This window comes from Lepidochelys kempii, chromosome 3, assembly GCF_965140265.1.
Source record: "Lepidochelys kempii isolate rLepKem1 chromosome 3, rLepKem1.hap2, whole genome shotgun sequence".
Taxonomy (NCBI): domain Eukaryota; kingdom Metazoa; phylum Chordata; order Testudines; family Cheloniidae; genus Lepidochelys; species Lepidochelys kempii.
In genome coordinates, this window is record NC_133258.1 from 134,376,911 (window position 1) to 134,401,881 (window position 24,971).

The window sequence follows — 24,971 nt, forward strand, 5'->3', positions numbered from 1 at the left end:
ACAAACAAACAAACAAACAAACAAACAAACAAACAAACAAACAAACAAACAAACAAACAAACAAACAAACAAACAAACAAACAAACAAACAAACAAACAAACAAACAAACACTTTAGCTGAAAGACAGATGAAGTTCTTTGGTAATTTGAACAATCCAGTATTTCTTAATGTAGAGGAGTAGAGAAAGGTATTGTCTCATACCAATCTTGTAGCACTTAAACACTTCATTACAAACAGATCTCAGATAACTGGATGTCAGTATATGTGCATTAAATTTCTTCTGGGTGGTCCTGAATGCTTCAGCATCTTAAATATCACAAAGACTATGTGACAAAGAGTAAACCCCATCAATCCAAATGAGAAATGTCATGTCATCCTGTAGATATACAATGCCAATAACATAGTAAAAATATCAATATAAAGCACTTGGAGTTTGTCTCTTTTCTAAACAATGCTTCAGACCTTTTTTTCAATAAGAACGCAAAAATGTATCAGGGGAACACTGTCAAACTGGGAGGACATACCTAGTGGGGTCTTGCAGGGGTCTGTCCTGGGTCCAGTACTATTCAATATTTCATTAATGACTTGGATAAAGGAGTGGAGAATTAGTTAATATATTTGCAGATAACACTGAACTGGGAGGGGTTGCAAGCACTTTGGAGGACAGGATTAGAATTTAAAATGAACTTGACAAACTGGAGAACTGGTGTGAATTCAAGATTAACTTCAATAAAGACAAGTGAAAAGTATTTCATTTAGGAAGGAAAAATCAAATGCACAACTACAAAATGGGGAACTGACTAGGCAGTAGTACTGTCAAAAAGGATGTGCAGGTTATAATGGATCACAAATTGAATAGGAGCCAACAATGGCAAATATCATTCTAGGGTGTATTAACAGGAATGTCTTACGTATGACACAGGAGGTAACTGTCCTGCGCTACTTGGCTCTGGTGAGGTCTCAGCTGCAGTACTGTGTCCAGTTCTGGGTGCCACACTCTAACAAAGATGTGGATAAACTGGAGAGAGTATCCAGAAGACAGTGACAAAAATTATAAAAGATTTAAAAAACCTGATTTATAAGGAAGGGATAAAAAACAAACCTTGGCATGTTTAGTCTTGAGCAAAGATGACTGAGAGGGGACTTTATAAGTCTTCATATATGTTAAGGACTGTTATAAAAAGGGTGGTGATCAATCGTTCTACACCCTCACTGAGGGTAAGACAAGTAGTAACGGGCTTAATCTGCAGCAAGGGAGATTTAGGATAGATATTAGGAAAAACTTTTTAACTACAAAGATAGTTAAGCTCTGGAGCTGCCCTACACCGTATTAGGCTTCCAAGGGAGGAGGAATCCCCATCATTAGAGGTTTTTAGAACAGGTTAGACAAACACTTGTCAGGGATGGTCTAGATTTACTTGATCTGGCCTCAACACTAGGGGCTGTACTAGATCACCTCTTGAGGTCTCTTCCAGTCTTATATTTTGATAAATTTATGTCACAGCTTGAATATGTATTAATATTTATAGCTGGAAAATAAGAGGAAAAAATTACAAGAGCCTGGGAATTTAATATAGTGGAAAAAACAATCGAAGATTTACAGGAATAATATTTGAGTTGTGCAGAAACCCATCCCATCTCGCTATACTGTTGGGCAAAATATTTTCTAAAAATTAATACCATACAGCATCTGCTGCACATCACTTTAAATTAAATTTCTTCAGGGGTAAGAAATTTAAGCAGCATTAAATTGCATACAAGCCAGGAGTTCTCAAACTTTTTTTGCTGGGACCCCCTTTGAAAATATTTCAGGCTGACAACCTCTACTCCCATACCATCCCATTCTTACTTCTGCGCTGCTGCTGGCGGCAGTGCTGTCTTCAGAGTTGGGTGCCCAGCCAGCAGCTGCCATTCTCATGACCCCGCTACAATCGTCTTTGGTTCAGGACCCCCCGGGGGAGAAACGCTGAGATAAACTACCCAGTCAACTGCTAATTCCTCTCACAGGGACCTAGGTCCAAATTCATTCCTGTATTAACTCTTGTGAAATCAGTGGAATAATATCAAGGACTAAATTGGCCCTGAATGCCTAATTTACTCAGCCATTCATTTCCTCTCCCACATTTTCCATATAAACCACTTCACTGTATTTCTTCCAGGACCTAAAACCACTGACAGAAATCTAGTTCTATTTAAGACGTAGTTATTAGAACACTGGTTTAACAATATAAGAAGATATTTAAATTAAAAGAAGCCAAATTTTAAAATTATATCTGAAATATTTAGAGATTAGGAACTCACATGGAAACTGCTCCTCACAGATGGGAGCAGTCACTCAGTCAGCATTCCCACTTTAGGTCAATAGAAGTTTCACTTGAGTAAGGACTGTTGGATTAATAGGGATTTGATAGCTGCTTTCAACTACCTGAAAGGGGATTCCAAAGAGGATGGATCTAGACTGTTCTCAGTGGTAGCAGATGACAGAACAAGGAGTAATGGTCTCAAGTTGCAGTGGGGGAGGTTTAGGTTGGATATTAGGAAAACTTTTTCACTAGGAGGATGGTGAAGCACTAGAATGGGTTACCTAGGGAGGTGGTGGAATCTCCTTCCTTAGAGGTTTTTAAGGCCTGGTTTGACAAAGCCCTGGCTGGGATGATTTAGTTGGGGATTGGTCCTGCTTTGAGCAGGGGGTTGGACTAGATGACCTCCTGAGGTCCCTTCCAACCCTGATATTCTATGATTAGGCCCTAACTGTAATAATGTTAATTCTATTTTCTTCCCACACTCTTTTTAAACTATGTTTAACCACTTCCTTCCAGTACAACCCTGAAAAGCACCATTTGGTACCATATCCCTACAGTACAACCCAATCTCAAACTGCAGGCACCATTCCCAAGTGGGATCACAAAACCTAGGACCCAGCCTTTGAAGCTTAGCAACTGCTGCTCACAAGCAGCAATAGTGTTAACATTACCAACCCACCCCACACAGCAGTGATTTCCAAACTTTTGAAAGCTGAGTCCCCACTTCAGGAAAATGAAACCAATCATACCCCTTGCACCCTGGCAGATGTGTTGTTAAAGGCAGATGTGTTTTAACTTACACAACTTCTGTACACTCTCCCACCTATGGCTAGTATTTCATGCACATTCCCCCTCACTTTGAGAAACACTAATATAGTGTAATTCATTATGTGATGCTTACACTTCAGAGCTACTGTTTCAGGCTCTCTGCAAACTCAGGCAGATGCTTCTGCATTGTTTACACCAATCTCATATTTTGAAAGTTTTCTTTGCAACCATAATAGCTAAAGAAGTGCTTTTTTCAAAATGAAAGCAGAGACTCAAGAGAACAACTGAGAGATCTGTCTGTGCCCCCTGGATAGTCCTTTGCACTTACCCCTAAAGGAACGGGAAATAACCCACTGTATGGAAAACACTATCCCACAGAATGTTAGTGCATTTCCTCTACAGACCAAGATTTGGAGACAAATTCTCACATAAAAGCTTCTAGAGCTAGCTCCAAACCACTGAATCATTTTTAAGAGATTTCTTAAGGCAGTGAACAGTAAATGAAAACCTCTAAAGCATTAGCTTTAAAGAGAGATACTAGCATCCAGAATGTGTAGTGTGGGTATTTCACCATCTCATGCCACTAACAGATATAAATGAAGCCTGAAAAATATAAAGAAATGAAAAGTAAATGCCAGTCTTACAAATCAAATCAGCATGGGAAATTAAACACTGCACGTACCTCTGGCAAAATGAACTGTTCTACAGGTTTGTACCACAATCTGTTAACTTGCACTCCACAGCTAGGTGGGCTAAAGCGAGCACTGAAGAGAGCTTCCTGTATGCAAAATAAAGAAAGGAAAACAAAAATAAGAAACTTACATTCTTAAATCACAAGGGCTGTAAAAACAATGCTAGCCTACATAATCTTAATTGGTTCACAATAGAAAGGACAAACCTCTTAAAGCAACCCCTAACATTTTTTGTTTTAAACAATGTTGTTAGCTATTTTTCATGCAGAAATAGCCCTTAAAACCAAACAGTATTTTGTTTTGAATTCCCCCCCCCATATATTCACACTCATATATGGGCTCATGAGAAGTGCTGAATTGACAACCCTGCAGAAGGTACCCCCTGCAGCCCCCAGCCGTTGTGGGCACCGGCAGGACCCTACAGCTCCCAGCCGCCTGCGGGCTGAAATCATGAAGGTCTTTGGAAGTCACAGATTCCATGACTTCCGCGATCTCCGTGACAAAAATCATAGCCTTAGTTTTAGGATGCATTTGATCTAAACCTATGAGAAATTCACAGTTCATAAAATCTACCTGTCGTCATAGATAGAGTTTAGGAAGTCTTTATACCACCAGACTATACCAGCATTATTAGAATCCACTGAGAAGAAAAAGGTAACCTTTAAAAGATGGCAGGCCAATGGCTTGTGCAGTGATCAGATGGCGTATATGCAGGGGAAAAAAGGAGGCCAAAAGAAGTGTTGCAACAACTACAGATCTGGCCTGTGATGAGCTATATAACTACTAGGAAGATATGAAGGAGAAAAGACCAGCTGGAAACTTGCTAAGGCAAGAGAAGAAAATGACGAAAGATGTGAATGAGTTTGCTTATATTAGAAATGAGCAATTAGCAAAGTCTGAAGTAATTATTTTGAAGAAGGAAAAACAAAAAGATGAATGAGGAGGACCCAAGAGAGGAACTCACAACATTTAGGCTGAACCAGGGCATGACAGGTTGCAGGAGGAAGAGATTAGACAAGCATTAGGAAAATTAGAAAGGAAAAAGCACCCGGGCTTGATAAAGTACCAGTGGATGCACTGAAGTCGATGGGAAGGGAAGGCGTCATGTATTTTACAAGTCTGTTCAACAATATTCTTAAGAAAGAGAAAATGTCAGATGAATGATGTCAGTGCTTTGTGCTGCCCATTTTTAAACAGAAAGGAGATATTACACTGTATACTAATCATCATCCAATGAAGCTGATGCATATGCTATGAAAGCATAGAAGATTACTGAAAAGTAACTGCCTGGAATAGTTGAAATTTGGAAGGGTCAGTATGGATTTATGCTGGGAAGGAGTATCACTGATGCCATATTTTTGCTGTATGAATCTTCCTGGGGAAGTTCAGAGAAAAGATAAAGCTACTGGGTATAGCCTTTGTGGTCTTGGAGAAGGAATTTGCTCATGTACCAAGATAATTAGTTTGGTGGAGTACGAGATAGCAAGGTGTGCCAGAAGGATAGGTCCATTTTCTCCAGGATGTGTATGACAGAGTGACTACTGTAGTCAAAGCCAAATGGGGCTACCCAACAGAAATTTTTTAGTAAATATGTCCTGTATCAGGGGTCAGCATTGAGCCCTTTTTTGTTTGCGGCTGTCATGGATGTGACAAGTGATAATATACAAAGGGATCTGCCTCAGAATATGCTGTTCCTGGATGGCTTAGTGATATGTGCGGAAGATTGTGACACCCTACAAATGAAGGGTGGCAACACAGTTAGGAGCAGGCAGGACATAGAACATTGGTAAAGACTGAGGTTTTGATCAATGAAGGAGGACCACCAACCATAAAGGATATTACAGGCAGAGATCTTAGAAGAGTGAAAGACTTTAAATACCTAGAACCAATGAATGGTTGCTGGTAGTGGAGGCCTCCTGAATGATGCCCAGCATAGTACTAGAGCTGCTTGGTGCAAATGGCAGGAGCTGACCCAAGTTCTCTGTGATAAAAAGATACCAATAAAGTTAAAAGGTAGAGTGTATAAAACTGTAATTTGACCCATCCTAATGTACTGAACAGAGACTTGACCAGCCACAAGAAATCAGTATGCTCTCCACTAGAGAAATAAAGAGGTTGAGATAGTTAAATGGTTGGAGACTCCATGGTAGGAAACAAAATAAGGTTAAGAGGGCCTAATGTTGGTTGCCCATCTGAAGACAAGTTGAGGGAGGCTAGGCTACTTTGGTATGGGTTATATTGGTAGGATGGCCCTTGAAATGACCACGGACAGAAGACAACCAAGGAGGAGGGCAAAGACTCGATGAAAGGACTAGATATCAGAGGACCTTAGAGAGACCAATTTACATGACAGAGAGGCATACAATCATGGGTTTTGGAAGAAGGCTATAAAAGCTGCCGACCCAGAACAAGGAAGTGGAAATAAAGATGATGACAATGACTACAGATGGCCTAAAGTTTTGAGTCCATAACAGAGCTGGAAAACTACATAGAGATAATTACACTGGTTATGTGCTAAATGATAACAGTGTGCAACAACTTCTAGATGTCTAGCTAGAGAGTGGATCAGACTATAGAACAAGAATTACTAGCTTAACTGTATTTCCTTACTTTCAAACGTTCAAAGAGTGGTGGTTTTTGTTTGTTTGAATACATATAAGTCTTTAAGTTATCGATAAACTTGTATAACCTTAATTTCAACTAAAATTGTTTTGTCTTGGAATTACAAGGAACATTTAATTAAGAAGCATTTCTATTAACCCACACATTACTAATCTAAAGTAGTCTATAGTTATACAGAAAAAAATATTTTAATATTAAAAGTTTGTAAACCCCAGTTTTTCACATTCTACAGATGACAAATGTGAAATAGGAAAGATGTATAGTTATTCAGCAGACAGTTCTTAAGAGTGCAGTAGGAAAGAAAACTCTTATTAGTGTATGATAGGTGAAATCATTAATTTGCTAGGTCACTAACACATACATCTCATTCTGCAGGCATTCAATCCACGATAGAAAGAAAAAATGTGCTTTAGTCCTCTTTGGTAAGATAACTATAATACTGTACCTCCTGTTCTGCCTGGTACAGTTTTACAGTGATATTCCTCTGGAATCCCACACCATCAGCATCATAAAATACCCCAAGACTAGTAATGACGATGGGGTAAAGAACTCGGAAGTTCACACTGACAATGCGGTCTTCAGAAAGCACTGAAGGCGTATCTTCAGGGAGATTGAATGCTTCGATTTCTTGATTCAAAACTGTATTTTAAAAATGGAACAAGGATTATACTTGCAATGTGAGTAGATTTATCATTCTGGAATTATGTATACATGGGAATGTCTGATGAATAATTAGCATGGCTGGCAAAGCGCACAAAGGTAATCAAATTCCAGAGGAAAGATGACTGACTGCATACAGCTGTAAGGAGATGTTTAGAATGATTTAGTAGCCTGCTGGTTATCAGCAACTGTAAGTCAGTGCTTGAGCATGTACAGAGAGCTGAACGGAAGCGCGCACACACACACGCTTATATATAACACCGTGCTCTATTTAACAAGAACAGCTGTTTTATTCCATCTCCTTCAGGAATCTGATTTATCGTTTGGAGGCTGAATGGCAACGACTGCTGCTTAACTGGAACTAAATTAGCAGAAGTGGCATTTAAAGTGACTCATTCCAAAAAGGCCAAGTGCATTTTACCAGGAGTTAGAATCATAGTTGTGAAATTCTAATACAATAGTTGCAAAGTAAATATTCAACGGAGGAAAAATGAAAGGCAGGAAATATAATTTTAGTTATGTATTTTATTGAGGACAGTGTTTCATTTCAAGTATTTTCTGACACTTATACTTTAAACAATTGCCTCTTCTCCTAAGGACAGATTCCGCAAACACTATCAGATGTAGTATTCACTTCAGTAGAAGTGGCCTCACATGGTCTTGTGGCCAAGACACTGGACCTGGACTATCTGGATTAAGTTCTCAGTTCTAAAGCAACACAGACTTGTGCAAACTTGAACAAGTCATTTAATGCTCTCTGACTTAGTTCCCCGTCTGCGAGGTGGGAACAATAGCCCCATGTGACAGAGATATTGAAAAGATAAATTAATTGGGGGAGAGTTTCCAAGGGACAAAGGATGTCCAACTCCAATGAAAGTCAATGGTCTGCCCTTTGTGCCTTGGAAAATCTCCCCCATTAATGTCTGCATATGGGGCTCAGAGGTGGGCTATATAAGTGCCTACATAGAGAGTAAGCTCTAAGTCCATTAGTATTTGCAGGATTGGGCCCTTAACTGGGACAGCCACTAAACCATCCGTGTGTCGCAACAAAGAGGATTCTGTTTAATATGATATAATAGTTTAAAAGATTATCATTCATACCTGGGTTAGTAATGTTCAGAAGTTTGCAGGAGTAAGGATCTTCTCTGTCCTCCACTGGCACACCACAGCCATGTGCACCTATTATAAACTTCACAAGGACACTAAAATAATTTGTTTTTATTAACACCTGTAATTTATTTTCATCTTCAACATGCTAATTTCAATGCAAAGACCTGTCCTTCCATAGTTTGAGCTTTCTGATTACCTTAAAACATTAGTCACAAAGTCTTAATACTGATTTTGTTTATTTGGAGTTTGACAGAAGAATAAATATTATTTAAAACTGAACTTGGCTCATAAGAACATTGTGCTTAGACATCCTATTCTTGACCATCTATTTATTTTAGTGAGTTAGCTGCACAAATCTCCGATGAAACACTGTATTGATACACACAGACAGCCAAGTGCTGTCATTTTAATAGAATTAATAGTTCATTTTAAAAGATAGTTAACTAAGAAACTATTCACATCAGGCAGAATGAGGAATTTCCTGTTATCAGTTGTTTTATTTCTCATTTTATTAAATAATGGGACATATCTGCAAGTTCTGTAACTATTACAGCATCCATCTCAATTTAGACATTCCAATTGTTAGGAAGTAGCAATTCAATACGGAAAACAGAAACCTACTTTAATGCAATTTTAAGGTTGAGAGATCAATTCCAAAAGAGAAGGGAAATTCAAAATTTGTAGTTCCCTCAGCAAACATGATCCTGCCTGTGCTCAAGTATTCTCTGCTAAATAGTATGCCACACTGAGTGGTCATGTAACGTACACATCTCTGCAATGAAGCATAAGGTAAATTTGCTGTGGAAACCATGACTGCATTTCCTGATTTTGATGTGATTAAAACCTGACCCATGATGAAGCATTAACATTGAATGTTGGTAATTTCCTCCTCTGACTCAAGATAAAACTCGCAAACACTGTATGAAACTTTAATAAGGGCTCAATCCTGAAAAGTGCCAAAGAGCATCTGTTCCTAGAGACACACAACTTCAGGACTTATGATTTAAAGTCCCCCCAGCCTCTGTTTGTATGTGAATGATCACAGCAAACATGGAAAGTGTGGTTATTTGGCTGTATACGCCTTCAAAAACACTGCATTTCAATTAATGCACCATCAGAAACAGCCTTTTTATGAACAGAGGGTGGTACTTTGGTGCAGCTATACACAGTCAACAAAATAGCTTTGCTGCACATGCTCAGCAATACATTTTTACCATTGTTGTATCTTGCTACCAAATTTCTCCTGACATCAAAACAGAACTAAGGTTACATGCTTGCCAATTACTACTACACGGTAAAATAAATCCACGTGTAACATTCAACTACACAGAGCAACCCTGTGAGCATTTCTTAATGGATGAAAAATGCTCTTGCACATATTCAAATAACAAATTTTAATCACATTCAAAAAATTAATTTCAATCCAGAGTGCCTATTATTTTTATAAAACGTTAAGGGAGAGTTAAGAATGAAAGTGCCCTGTCAGCCATAATAAAAGGTGTTTACCAGCATGAACCTATCTTTATTTTTTCCAAAATAAAGAATAAGAAACAAACAACATTTACTCATTTGATTCCTAGCTTCTCACCCAGCCCAAGCAATATAAATTATTTATAAAAGGTTTACCGAGGGCTCAGCGCTGGATGTTGTTTCAAGTGCTTGACCCAAGTGTTCCTTATAACGTTCCGCAGCTCATGATTGTGTCGAGCGGATAATACACCGACGATAACATCGTAACGTTTCAGTTCCCACTGAGGAAAGAAAGCCAGTGGACCTAAGAGTTTAAAACAACAACTATTTATTACAGAAACATAAACCCAAATGTCTGAGCTGTAAACGTTAATTAAAAAACGCATCAGAAGTAAGTGTATTAAGCGTCCTGAGCATTAAAAAACAGAAACAGCATTTGTGTCACATTGTTCGTCAAAAGCCTGGAAGATGCTTTCAACATGCCACAACTACCATTACAGAGCTGTGAAATTATTACAGGAAAGAACAGAGAAAATGACTGCTGGTAAACTAAAGTAACCAAGTGCATGACACCTTCAAAGCTAACGAAAGAAAACCCCTCTGTAGGTTGAATGATGGGATAGCCAATTATGCGTGCATGTGGCTGCCTTCTGAGCAAGCTGCTCCGTGAGAGCACATCACAGCTGTTCTCCACATTTTGCATTGGCTATCAGAAACCTTCTGGGTGAAATTCAAGGTGCTGCTTACAATCTGCAAAATCCTAAATGTAGGATACATAATCCTGATTATGTAACTAGCCTGGCCTCAGCTGCCTCATGGACAGCCTTTCCTTCTCTGACCTACCACAAAACCCGGGGCCTAGTCATTCTTGACATCGGGCTTTTGCCACTAGACTATATCCACTTAAGCTGAGTGCGGTCACAGAGAGTGTTAAGAGACATGTCTTTGTCCATGCTGGCTCAGTTTCCACTGCCATTTAGTTTATTGGCAGGGCCTTCCTAGTCTCTGCCCTTGTAAAGTTGTGAGAGTGGGAAAAAGGGTTGGGGACAGGGGTATTATCTCCCTATAGAAGGTAAATGTTTTCGCCTTGCTCAGTTGTGGGCATGAGTCTTCCCCAGATATACCAGCAATGGGCTTCATCATAAATGCTAGTAATAAATAACATTTAGATCTTGCTAAGCATTGTTTCTAAAATTTAGAGATTATAAAAATGGTACTTCCTTTAAAGTGAGATTCTGACTAAAGAGAAACCTGAGAAGAATGGCTAGGAGCCCACAACCAATCAGACAGACCGCTAATATGGATCTGCGTGGTTTTGTTCATCAGCCATTCTAAAGCCAAAAGAGAGAGGTTTATATTTAGCAGGGGTGAGGGATCACTTCCATCTCACTCTCCTTAATTTGAGACCTAAGCCAAACAGTTAAAATGAGTGAGTGCCAGAGTTCTTTAACACAGCTACTGCAAACAATACAGACAAGGTCATGTTAGACGTCTAATTTTAGGGTGTCTAAAAATATCTGCAAGTTACCCATTATAACCAGATTATACAATGTTATGTTCCAGACTTCTATTCACTACACCAGTGCCCTCATTAAACACTGAGAAGGAAACATGTGTCGTGGTGACTGGACATGTGTGACCTGGGACTGAATTGGAAGAGAAGTAAAATATAATTTCTGAAAATCCTACGTCCATTGTGTCTCTGCAACAGACATTTTGCAGGAAAGGCACACAATATTAGGTTTTAAAGATAATTTACTTCTGCAAGCTGTTTAAACATGGATGTTTCAGCACACTTTCAATCTTCACATACTATAGGTAGAAAGTTAAGATATTAGTTTAATTAAAAGAATTTATATAACCTAGGAACTAACTCTGAAGGACCCAAAAAAATCTCTCAAAACATTTTCTTTCTACACAGACTAGCATTTCTTTTCTTCCTCAGAAACCTGCATGTTTTCACTAAAGCCGATAGTTACGGCTCTTGTAACAAATAAACATACATGGCAGTTTTGACAGATTTCAGGAGTGAGATTTGTTTGCTGCATGTAAGTGTGTATAACTGCTCTATCTAAGTAATGCCTGGCAAGTGTTAGAGGAGAGAATTCCCAGCTCAAGTCAGACAATCTTTCATCAGAATACTATTTGGTTTTCTCTTATATAGGTAAATGCTGATTATCTGGAGGTTTTAGATGTCCCCATCGACATTTATACAATTAGAGTTTGCCAGTACTCCCTATTAGCTGGTATCTGTAAAACAGCCATATGTCTGGTGGGACTGCAATATCAGAAGTAGCTCACACGTCCTCTTGTAATTCCTCCTCTTCCCCCTTCTCCTCACATATACTGTCTCTTACCTGCGTCTGCTCTATTTATTTCATTATGTTTTATATATCCTTGGCACTCTCTTTGTTTTGGTTACAGAGAGGCAAATATTAATTTAGCTTAAATCAATTTCTCTGAATTTAAGATAAACCAAAACAGGCCACTCAAACCAAAATAAGAGTGTCTACACAGGGTTTTGCACTGATTAAACTAAATTAGTTTTAAAACTGGTGAAACTCTCTCATGTGGATACAATCCCTTAACAAAGCACTTCATAGAGGCAGTCAGAGAGAGCCTTCAGAATTAACCTGGTTGAGATTAGAGGTAGCAGGTCCCTTCTCTTTTGTTTCACGCTGTCCGTAGATTTAGTAAAACAGCACCGCATCAGTACTTTCAGAAAGTTGCCTTCTCAGTCATAAGAGATAGTCACTTTTTAAAAAATGAAAACAAATTTTGCTGAAATTGATGAATAAGTCCCCTGTTTGCCTGGCAAAGCTTCTTATTTATTACTGGTAAATGGGAAAGAGCATTTATTAAGCTCTAATGGAAAGGGTAACAGTTTGTCTTTAAACTAATATAAAGAAGAGATAAAGCTAAAGGTACAGAAAAAGATATTAACCTATGATGAACCATTCAGGAAGCAAGAGCATTGTATACATGTGATCTGCAGTAAAAGTTCAGAGAAAACTATTAGTGACTTCTGAGTCAATCATTTTATATTTAACTCAGAAGTGAACAAACTTACTGCATCATCATTCAACTGTTTCCACACATTCACAAGCTAGAGTTTTCTTTATGCATGTAACAGCAGCCTCTGATGTTGTCTCTATTATTGTTTATCTTCTTATTAATTACTCATAATATGCTATTCTTACCTTATACGGATTATGTAACTATCTGTTTACAACTTGCAGTTTCTAAAAAGCTTAAACACAAGAAATGAATCATTGTGGTTTGAGGGCAGGGCTGGAAGCCAGACCTCTGGAGTTCTAATTCTGGCTGTGTTACGGACTCGCTGTGCCCCTGAGCAAGGCACTCTCTGTTGCTCAGTTTTCCCCAGGAGAAAATACTCACCTATCTTACAGGAGGAGTGTGAATACCAATTAGTTAATGACCATGAAATGCTCCGAAGATGTAAAGAACAATATAAAAGCATAAAATATTATAGTAACTGTAGATAGTGGGAGTGGGCTAAGAAGAAAGGAACATTTTTTGGTACGTTGGTCACAGAGTCATTAAAAATCAAGATTCGGAACTCTCCTAAGACTGACTCTCTCAGACACATTATGGAGCCTTAGGCTTCTCAGTGAATCTTTGCAAGTCTCCCCCTCTCCTCCCCCACTGCAATTCCCATGCTACATTCTTTTGGCACAAAATACTTACTTTCCCTTTGCTCTTTTGCCTAACCCCGTTAACTCATGGCAATAAGTGCAGTAAAATAAAACAGGCAGCTGCACTCACAGCTGCTAATCTGTGTTATATAGCTGCCATCCAGAGAACCTCTTGTAAAAATGTGTACCGCTGAGCTGAGTCAGGACACCACAGTAAGGGTTACATACTGGAAGGCAGTATATTGGCCCCAACCAGATTTCAACAACCTCTATCATAAATAGATTTTACTACTACTTTCTTTCGGAGACTATATGCCTCCTATTCACAGTGTCACACTCAGTGGCCAAATACATATTTACTGGCATTATCACCGGGGAAAGGATAAAAGATTCCAGTGCTAGTCAGACTCATAGACTTTAAGGTCAGAAGGGAACATTATGATTGTTTAGTTTGACCTCCTGCACAATGCAGGTCATAGAATCTCCCCCACCCACTCCTGTAACAAATCCCTAACCTATGTCTGAGCTACTGAAGTCCTCAAATTGTGGTTTAAAGACTTCAAGGTGCAGAGAATCCTCCAGCAAGTGACCCGTGCCCCACGTTGCAGAGGAAGGCAAAAAAACCCCAGGGCCTCTGCCAATCTGCCCTGGATGAAAATTCCTTCCCGACCGCAAATATGGCAATCAGCTAAACCCTGAGCATGTGGGCAAGACTCACCAGCCAGACACCCAGGAAAGAATTCTCTGTAATAACTCAGATCCCACTCCATCTAACATCCCATTACAGGCCACTGGGCATATTTACCACTAATAGTCAAACATCAATAAATTGCCAGAATTAGGCTATCCCATCATACCATCTCCTCCATAAACTTATCAAGCTTAGTCTTGAAGCCAGATATGTTTTTTGCCCCCACTGCTCCCCTTGGAAGGCTGTTCCAGAATTTCACTCCTCTGATGGTTAGAAAACTTCATCTAATTTCAAGTCTAAACTTCCTGGTGGCCAGTTTATCTCCATTTGTTCTTGTGTCCACATTGGTACTGAGCTTAAATAATTCCTCTCCCTCCCTGGTATTTATCCCTCTGATATATTTACAGAGAGAAATCATCTCCCCCCTCAGCCTTCTTTTGGTTAGCCTAAACAAGCCAAGCTCTTTGAGTCTTTCATAAGACAGGTTTTCCATTCCTCGAATCATCCTAGTAGCCCTTCTCTGTCCTTGTCCCAGTTTGAATTCACCCTTCCTAAACATGGGAGACCAGAACTGCACACAATATTCCAGATGAGGTCTCATCAGTGCCTTGTATAATGGTCCTTATCTCTACTGGAAATATCTTGCCTCATACATCCCAAGACAGCATTAGCTTTTTCCACGGCCATATCACATTGGCGGCTCATAGTCATCCTGTGATCAACCAATACTCTGAGGTCCTTCTCCTCCTCTGTTACTTCCAAGTGATGCATCCCCAGTTTATAACATTTTTTGTTATTAATCCCTAAATGCATGATCTTGCACTTTTCACTATTAAATTTCATCCTATTACTATTACTCCAGTTTACAAGGTCACCCAGATCTTCCTGTATGATAGCCCGGTCCTTCTCTGTATTGGCAATACCTCCCAGTTTTTCTGTCATCTGCAAGCTTTATTAGCACATTCCCACTTTTTGTGCCAAGGTCAGTAATAAAAGATTAAATAAGATTGGTCCCAAAACCGATCCCTGGAGGAACTTCACTAGTAACCTCCCTCCAGCCTAACAGTTCACCTTTCAGTAGGACCCGTTGTAGTCTCCCCTTTAACCAGTTCCTTATCCACCTTTCAATTTTCATGTTTATCCCCATCTTCTCCAATTTAGCTAATAATTCCCCATGTGGAACTGTATCAAATGCGTTACTGATATCGAGGTCAACCAGATCCACTGCGTTTCCTTTATCTAAAAAATCTGTTACCGTCTCAAAGAAGGAGATCAAGTTGGTTTGGCACAATCTACCTTTTGTAAAACCATGTGGTATTTTGTCCCAATTACCACTGACCTCAATGTCCTTAACCACTTTCTCCTTCAAAATTTTTTCCTAGACCTTGCATACTACAGATGTCAAACTAACAGGCCTATAGTTACCCGGATCACCTTTTTTTCCTTTCTTAAAAATAGGAACTATGTTAGCAATTCTCAAGTCATATGGTACAGCCCCTGAGTTTACAGATTAATTAAAAATTCTTGCTAGTGGGCTTGCAATTTTGTGTGCCAGTTCCTTTAATATTCTTGGATGAAGATTATCTGGGACCCCTGATTTAGTCCCATTAAGCTGTTCAAGTTTGGCTTCTACCTTAGATGTGGTAATATCTACCTCCATATCCTCATTCCCATTCGTCATTCTACCATTATCCCTAAGATCCTCATTAAAGACTGAGGCAAAGTATCTGTTTAGATATTGGGCTATGCCTAGATTATCCTTAACCTCCACTCCATCCTCAGTGTTTAGCGGTCCCACTTCTTCTTTCTTTGTTTTCTTCTTATTTACATGACTATAGAACCTTTTACTTTTGGTTTTAATTCCTTTGCAAGGTCCAACTCAACATGGCTTTTGGCCTTTCTCACTTTATCCCTACATGTTCTGACCACAATAAGGTAGCTTTCCTTGCTAATCCCTCCTATCTTCCACTCCTTGTAGGCTTTCTGCTTTTTCTTAATCACCTCTCTGAGATGCTTGCTCATCCTGCTTGGTCTACAACTCCTGCCTATGAATTTTTTCCCCTTTCTTGGGATAGAGGCTTCTGAAACTTTGACTTGAAGTAATTGCACTTACTGATTTTTTATTTTTTTTTAAATAATAAAGGGATGGACTCAAAAGATTCTGAGAACTGAGTAGCCAAGACAAAAGGTTCCAGGGATACCACCAACTTCCAAACCAAAAGTTGTTTCGGGGACTACTGCATGCAACCACATTTTCTTATTTTTTACATGATTTACTCTCCCATGGGCTGCGTAGCTGTGTACAAGAATCAAACAAACTGAGTATACTGAGAAACTCATTATTCACAAAGTGCAGACAAATGGACAAAATGAACGAACTGGAAAAAACAGAGAAAGACATTCTCTCTCTCCTCAGTCTTTTTCATTTACAGTCACCTTAAGGCATGTCTACACTTACCTCTGGAGCGATTGATCCAGTGGGGATCGATTTATCGCATCTAGTGAAGACGCAATAAATTGACCGCCGAGTGCTTTCTCGTTGACTCCGGTACTCCACCGGAGTGAGAAGTGTAGGCTGAGTCGACGGGGGAGTGTCAGCAGTTGACCTATCGCAGTGAAGTAGATCTTACCGCAGTAAGTAGATCTAAGTACGTTGACTTCAGCTACGTTATTCATGTAGCTGAAGTTGCATAACTTAGATAGATCCCCCCCCCCCCCCCCCAGTGTAGACCAGGCCTTAGAATTTACCTGCTTTAGGGATTTCTTCAGTGATGTAGCTACGCCAATGCAACCCCCCGTGTAAGTGCCAAGCACTGGTGCGACTTAACCCAAATGGAGACTGGGATACGTTACATCAGTGTAGGATCCACTTTATGTTGGTGCAGCACATCTACACAGGAGGTTTGCACTCACATAGCTGCACCAGTGCAAAAATCCCTGATGGAGGTAAGCCCTTAGATGTTACTTATAGCTTCAGTAAGCAAAACCTTTTAGACAGAAGGGAAGTTTTTTTGTGGATGATACCCCTTTAAAAGAACATTCAGAGTTCTAGTAAACATCTCAGATGTAAAGAGGAGACAAAAGCACTGGAGAGGCTATTATGCTATAGCAGCTGATAGTGTATCAGTGATGATACAGCACTCACAAACTTCTGGCAAGACCTTTTTGCCCTGAACTAGAGATCTGAGATACACTGACCACTACCACCAGCAATGGCCGTGGGAGACGGAATGGAGATACAAAAAAAAAAGTCCTGTTTGTGAAGTCTCTTGTCGATAGCACTAAACTTATTATTTGGCAGTTTAACCCATCATTACTAGTTGAGGCTGTCTTGGCCACAGAATGCCTTATCGAGACATAGAATAAAAATTAAACTCAAAAGACGGCTACCACCTCAAGACTGTTCAGTGGCCTATTTAGAAATAAGCTGGTGGTATTGATACAATTCCCAGTGGACAGGTCTTTCTTACAAACCAACTTCACTACAATGGTACTTTTGTTGGCCTTTGGCCAAGAGGTGAATGACTAAAGGGGCAGGAAGAACGAGCTGCCACCCTCACCCCTAGAGAGTCCCTGTAGTAAAGGGCACAAGGCCATTCTTGGAAAGCTTGTGTGGCTGCTGCCTGTGCTCCGCCGGTTCTGTAGACCGACCATTTCAGATTCTACGGCTGTCAGCCTGCTGCCCTCAGAAGCAGATGAAAAAAAATCATTCCACAAATTATCGAGTTTTAGAGTGAGCAATCTAACATTTGCCTGAACAGGATGCTTGAAAAACTTAAAATGACCCTGTCAAATAAGTACTTTAGACCCAAAATGGAACACACTTTTATGAAGTGACATTCTCCCTTCAGAACGTGGTCTTGCTCACAACTTCAGAGGTTGCTTGTATATTTTGTTTTTAAACAAATTCTTACTCCACTAAAAAACCAAACACAGGCCATACTCACTTTCTTTCCCTCCGATACGTCACACAGAGAATACTCCATGCGCACTGTGGCACTAATTCAGCATGAGCCTAAGTAAGCAGGTGCATAATTCCATTCAAGTCAATGCCTAAAGTTAGGCACATGCTAAGTAGTCTGCTGAACCAGGCCATATGATGGCCAATGGCATTCATGTGCTGTTCAATATGTGGGAACTAGAGTCGGTGCTGTATTTTTTTTTTTTAATTATTTGGCAGTAAAAGATTGACATTATACACACACACACACACACACAGGGGCCCAATTCTAAATGATGCCAGATGCCCAAATAAACATATGTGGAACAATGTCTCAGAGGGCATTTCAGCAAAGGTGTACCTTGCAAAATTTAATGTGTGTTTCCTTCTTGAGGAGATACTGAAGTCCCTCAATAAGCAACTTCTGTTAGACATAGCCTCTGCCAGTGGTGCCATCAACTGAACATTTGCTTAGCACTGAGTCCATCTGTAGGGATTAAAGAAAATTGGGGGGAGGGGCAGGTTGTAATTAACTTTTCAGAAGCTGTTTTATCTTTCGCAATTTTATAGTGTATTTTATAATATATTATGAAACTCATAAAAAGGAACACACAGGAAATCTTAGATTATTTCTGTTTCTGAATGGTTAAAAATGGGCTTCTCTTATCTCTACTTGCAGACACCACCTTGCCCTACTCCTGCCCAAAGCAGTATAAGTGACATTACCAACACATAGCGCAGGCTGGTAATGCCTCGGCAGAGTGAGAAATCATTAAATTCAGGACTCCAAGAAAACGGGAAATTGTAAAATCACATATTTGCTGCAGGGTCTTCAGATTCATGTTTTACTCAGGTTAATTTAGGCATTGTGCAGTTAATAATGAATCAGGGCTATTTTCTTTTTACAGAAGTTTCTCTTCACTTTTTAGTTTTCTCTTCAATAAACATACCTCAAAAAGAACTATATTTGTTGAAGAGTTTTACAACTATCTGGTATGCTTCCAGAATAAAATAAGATACAATAAAGATATGCTGGATTAGATTAATCTGGTTAGAGAAAAGTACAGACACATCACATCTGCCGAACCCTCATTTTGTAATTAGACTTCCAGATCTATTTCTCCTTTCTTTCAAAATGCATGCAGGCTATCCAGCCCCAAAATAACGTGAACAACAATTAACACAATATGCAGCTCAACTCTCGAGGAAACCTCCATTCAAAGGGCAAAATAATCCCCAGTGTAAATCTATTTACCACAACGGAGTAACATTAGGGTGAATTTGGCTCAGTATGTTGTGACTGATCACTGTTCATGCCACCTTTGACCCATGCTAGTGGCTAATTATGCGACTGCTGTGATGCCAAAGGTTAACTAAATGCCAACACACACACCAAGAACACATTTTTATGCCCCAGTTACCATAAAACACTTTTGAAATCAATTCAATTTTTGTTCATGCCAAAGAATCCAGGTGGTAAGGCAAAGGAGCAGAAGGCACACAAAATAAAAACAAAAACCCCTCACTAATCAATAATAAGTAACAAGGCTGGTTTTATCAAACAGTACCAGACCATCTTAATAATTCAAGTTTCAAAAACTGTTTTAAAAAATAAGGCCATTTCCTACTCTGTGGTATAAACCTATCACCACTTTATTAATGTTCACAAAGCACTTTGAAGAACAAAAATCACAGAACAATAGACATCATAGATGAAGGAAATCTCTTAGCTCATCTTTCCTCTCTCTGGCAATGCAGGAATGTTTCCTATAGTGTATGTGTCTGTAGAAGCTTTTAAGGTCTATTAAGTGCATGATCCTTTCACTTTCTTTGCAAGAGTGCTCCAAAGTGCTTTCTCTAGGAAACTATTCCATATACTGAAAGATTTCATTTTTACACTTAATATCAGGGGAAATTTCCTGTGTTTTTCTTTGCTCAGGTTCATTGCTTTATTCTATATGTTACTGTTAAACAAGCCCTGCACAATTCAGAATAAAATCTGGAAAGAGAGAATATTGTGCATTTGCTTGACTACTAAAGGCCTGATCCTGCTAGCACCTACTATTTGACACAGTGCGAGTAGTCAGTCACATGGACTACTTGCTATGGTGAGCATAAAGAATAGTAATAGAAGTGTCTGCAGGACTGAGGCCCCCCAAATAGCAATACATTAACATCAAAATCATCATCAGTATGACACTTAGGGCCAAATATTGGTCCTACTGAAGTGAATGAGAATTTTGCTATTGGCTTGAAAGGAACTAGGGTTTGTCCTGGAAAGAGTAACAACTGATGGAAATGGAAATCCACAGCATGGAAACAAAACAGTCACATACGAATACTGTATCATTTACCCTAACACTGCATTTCTGAAACTGTGACTCTGCCCTTCCTGGGGAGAGGTTGGTCTTTTTTCCCCAAAGGATACAAGTCAGCACCAGAAATATGAGGTGCAGGAAGTGGAAAGGAATATCTTTCTCTTGCTGGATCACTTCCTCAGGCAAGTCAGCAAACTTGTAACAATCTAATAAGCATTCAATACAAATTATTAGTTTTACTACAACTTGTGAAAAAAGTAGAGCAGTAGAAGTATAAATGGCCCAGCAACACGGTATGGAACTATAAACAGCCTATCTTTACCCTCATGTTTAAAATATTCTTCAACAACCCACAAAAACCATTTCTTTCTCTCTACCAGGACACTTCTAGATCATCTTTTGGAAACGTTTACATTTGGAGAGCAATGCTGAAAAGTGACTATAAAAAAGGCATCAAGGGGTTCCCTGTTTACTGCCTCTCCATGACTCCAGATCAAAGAAAAAGATTTTTTTCTGACAGACAGTCCTGCAAGTTCAACCTAGGATCTGGAAAACCAAGCTGGATTTTTTCCTGCTCACGCATCACCAAGATTCAGGTTCCACACGCCAGAACAGGCCCCCATTGACATATCTGTGACCGTAGTGACTTTACATCTGTTAGACAGGTGTTACTAATTGACTGTTGAATTTAGTGAACAATTCTACAGAAAAATGCCTAAGAAAGAACAGACTCCATCTCATTCTTTCTTAGCTGTGTAGATTCTGCCCAGCTAATAGGAGTCAGTACTAGTAAAAACATATTTTTGTTAATAAAATAAAATTAGCTATCATGACTCCAAATACATGGCTCCAAGCAGATCTCCTAAGTAATAAAACACCACTTTTACTTAGTCTCTTTTCAAAACAGAACATTTCCAACAAATTAAAAAAACTCCATAGCAAAATTTCAGAAACCCACTGACAGGTAGCATGGAAAGTTATTTATGGTCATCTACTTCTAACAATCACCACCAATGGAGTAATCTCATTAGTTGATGAGAGTGCCTATTCTGACCAATAGGTATTAACATAAAGTGAAATCCACTTACACCCACCTTGATTTAGTATGAACCACTTTATAGTAAGGGCAATGCAAATCCTTACTGGTTTTGATTACACAGCAAAGTCCAAATGGCAATTCATATTATAGAACCTTGTCCTACACAACTGAAGTCAAGAGGAATTTTGTCAGTGACTTGAATGGGAGCAGGATTGGGCTCATAACTAAGTTAATCTACGAAAAAACAGATGACTCTCAATGAAGAAAGTTCCACTGTACTGCCAGTAATCACTTTGCTGAATTGTAATGAAGTAGCTCCAGTATAACAATACAGGCACAAAATTGTTCTCTTGTCCTACATAATTCTTCATTGTTTTCCTATAAACCCACATTACCTTTTCATGCACTTTTCCTCTGTAGGTTATCTAATAACAAAAAGCATTCTACTGGCTCCACACTAAATCTATATATCAAATATTTTCATGCAGGCTGCTTGGAATTTTTCAACCACAGAAATGCCTGAACAACTGTGTGCCCAGCATGTGCTTCTTCACTCAATCAGTTAAAGAGTTATACAACATCCAACCCTGCCCTAAAAGGGAAAAAATTGTGATCTCTAATGCAATGTGTTTGTATTAATAGAACTACTTCCCAAATTCAAATTACACACATGCTTAAAAAGAAAAGGAGTACTTGTGGCACGAATTTATTTGAGCATAAGCTTTTGTGAGCTACAGCTCAAATAAATTTGTTAGTCTCTAAGGTGCCACAAGTACTCCTTTTCTTTTTGCGGATACAGACTAACAGGCTGCTACTCTGAAACCTGACACATGCTTAAGGGTTTACAGGAGGGGGGCCTCATTGCTAGTTCTCTAAACTCAGGGGAATAAGAAGAGTTGGTCAATTTATTTCTTGTATATAATCTAACCAATGGATTTTATCACTTATTTTAATTGACCTAATTATTTGTGATCAGCTCTATAGATGGCCAAATACTATGCAGTACATTTATTTTTCAATTTCCCACATCACTCCTCAAATGATGTATTTGCAAGACCCCCCTCCCCCCATACCATTTGGGCAGGTCTGCTGCTAGCAGCCCACCTCTGTGCTTTGCGGCCCTTACAACACCCCCTGGACGCTCTTTCTTTGAGAAAACTGGGAAAGGCTTAAGAGGGACACATGCTATGGGAGGGAAGCGTGAACCCCGCATTCCCACCGGGCATGCACCTCTGTCCCCTCCGGCCCAGCGCTCCCCCTCAGGGGAGGGTGCCTGCACCCTGAACCACCCCCGGCCCGCCTTGGGTGGGGAGTGGCAGCACCCCACCGCCTCCCGCTCCAAACGAGGCGTGCGTGCGCCCTGCCCCCGGCTGCCTACCTGCCGGGTGCCTCCCGGGGCCGCCGAGCAGCAGCCAGAGGTGCAGCGCGACCCCGACCGCGCACGGGCACAGCAGCACCAGCCAATTTCGCATTGGCCGCCGGCCGCTTCCCCGCCTCGCCCCGCGCCGGGGGCTTCCCGCGGAGGCGGCTGCTCGGGGCCGCCGCTCCACAGCTATGCCCGACTCGCCCCGCCCGCTTGCCTGCGGCCGCCGGGAAGCGAAGTCCCGCCCAGAGAGAGCCCGGAGAGCGGCGCCTCCCTCCTACAATCCCCACAATCCCCCAGCGCCGCGCCGCGCCGCGCCCTGCTGCCGGGGACCCGGGGCTGCGGAGCGACCCCGTCCCCTGGCCCTGCGGCCCGCCCGGCCGCTGCCGCCCGCGGCTGGAGGAGGGGCGGCGAGCACCCAGAGCGTAAAGGCGCCTTCTCCCTGGTTCGACCGCCCGCGGGGGTTTCCTTGCCGCCCGCGGCACCGTGCCTCGTCCCGAACGCCTCCCGTTCGCAAGAGGCCGCCGGCCAAGCTTGCCAGCGGTGGTTGTTGGAGACGGTGGGCGCCCACGTGAGAGCCGCTGCTCAGGGGATGGGCTCTCTGGAGGCGGATCAAGTTGGGCACCCCAAGTCGCTAGTCACTTTTAAAAATCTCAGCTGATGGCTCTGTCCTGAAGAGCTCACACGCTGGGATTTTAGTTCCTGGAACAAACTCATGGCGTTGACAAGGTTTGTACCGGTGCAGGCTGCTCTGGGGTCAACTGCACCAGTGTAAATAAAGCCTGTTTAGGCTAGGAGGGAGCACTGGCATGCCAGCATCCCTTTTCCCTATTCTGCCAAAACACCTTAAAGTGAGGGCTTGTTTTTCAAAGAAGTGTATAAGAAATGGGACAGCTTTTTTGTTTGGTTGGGTTTTTTTAGGGGACATCACATGCCACCTATGTTTGATGCTTGGTGCCAAATAAGCCATTTATGCATCTCACAACCAGGGGCGGCAGGTTTGTGTAATTTTGGTGGTGCCCAGAACGGGTTCAAGTCCCCGCCCCCATACATACCTAAGGCTTTGGGAGGGAGTTTGGGTGTGGGAGCAGTGCAGGCTCTGGGAGGGAGTTTGGATGCTGGGTGCGGGCTCTGGGCTGGGGCAGGGGGTTGGAGTTCAGGAGGAGTGAGGGGTGGGAGGGAGTTTGGATGCAGAAGGGGGTTCAGGCTCTGGGAAGTAGTTTGGGTGTGGGCTCTGGGCTGGGGCAGGGGGTTGAGGTGCAGGAGGCAGGCTCTGGGAGGAAGTGTGGGTGTGGGCTCTGGGCTGGGGCAGGGGGTTAGGGTGTGAGAGGGTGAGGGCTTACCTCGGGCAGCTCCTGAAAGTGACCTGTACACCCCTCTGTCAGCGGCTCCTAGATGGGAGGGGCAGGGAGTCTCCGTGCTCCGCTCCCTGCAGGCACCACTCCCAGATGCTCCGAGGGAGGCATACAGGGGTGGCAGGCGTGGCCGGGGGAGTGACCCAGCCCCGAACATTGGTGGAGCTGGGCCCCTGAATATTCCTGGAGTATAGGCACCACAGGCCCATATAACTCACCACCCCTGCTCACAACATACTTTTTATCTGATCATATGCTTTGTGTTGGGTAGGAATTGTCAGGTGGGGAGGAGGGAAAAGGGAGGGATTTAATTCAAAATATAAAACAGGTTAACTCTACTCAACCCTGACTTAGAGATGAGAAGGTAGCTCAATCTCTGTACTCCTTCAGTGGTGCTAATCAGTGCCATTGGGTTTTTTCCAGTGTAGACAACTGCTCTCAAGATGGTTAAATACCAAGGCAATAGGACACCTAAGAAATATTATAAGTAAATTTGATTCTATAAGGTGAAAGCATAATATACAACTTTCCTGTTTTTATTTACATACAGTACCAAGGAAAATCTAATTGGTGGTATCTAATTGGTCTGCCAATTATATAACTTTTGTTGGTTTCTCAAGCCCAGCTGTAGAATAATATAAATATGGTCATTTTTTCATTCTGGATAGAAAGAACCCTAGCTCTGCTATTCTTCAAAAAGTCCTACTTATTTTAGAGTCCAGGATTCAAACTGAGGAAGAAACACAGAGTTCCTCTTGGCAGTTTTCTCAGAATCAGTTGTAAACAGTGTGGTCATCCCAGTCTTGCATCTATAAAACCTTTCCCAGACCATACACCATCATTTCTTTATAGCTACAGTATAGCTATAAAATGGAAGTGTCTTTAGTTATGGGTGTTGCATGCTAGCAGCTCCCTCTGCTGCTATTAATACTTAACAACACCCTTGGAAGATACAAGTACTCCTTTTCTTCTTGGAAGATAGG

At 41.0% G+C, this 24,971-nt stretch overlaps 1 protein-coding gene across 2 annotated transcripts in view; it reads right to left on the reverse strand.

Annotated features, from left to right (window-relative positions):
- Nucleotides 1-22,847, reverse strand: part of B3GALNT2 (beta-1,3-N-acetylgalactosaminyltransferase 2) — a 40,705-nt gene extending 17,858 nt beyond the window's left edge. Inside the window, exons 1-5 of one of the 2 annotated variants that reach the window (XM_073338151.1) lie at nucleotides 22,649-22,847; nucleotides 9,783-9,930; nucleotides 8,148-8,248; nucleotides 6,832-7,025; nucleotides 3,755-3,850 (exon numbers count right to left, since the gene is read on the reverse strand). In XM_073338151.1, the coding sequence (XP_073194252.1) occupies nucleotides 3,755-3,850; nucleotides 6,832-7,025; nucleotides 8,148-8,248; nucleotides 9,783-9,930; nucleotides 22,649-22,742 (633 nt within the window). In that variant the 5' untranslated portion in view covers nucleotides 22,743-22,847. The remainder of the gene's footprint in view (nucleotides 1-3,754; nucleotides 3,851-6,831; nucleotides 7,026-8,147; nucleotides 8,249-9,782; nucleotides 9,931-22,648) is intronic. The other variant, XM_073338152.1, reaches the window with a different exon arrangement.
- Between the last annotated feature and the right edge of the window lie 2,124 nt (nucleotides 22,848-24,971).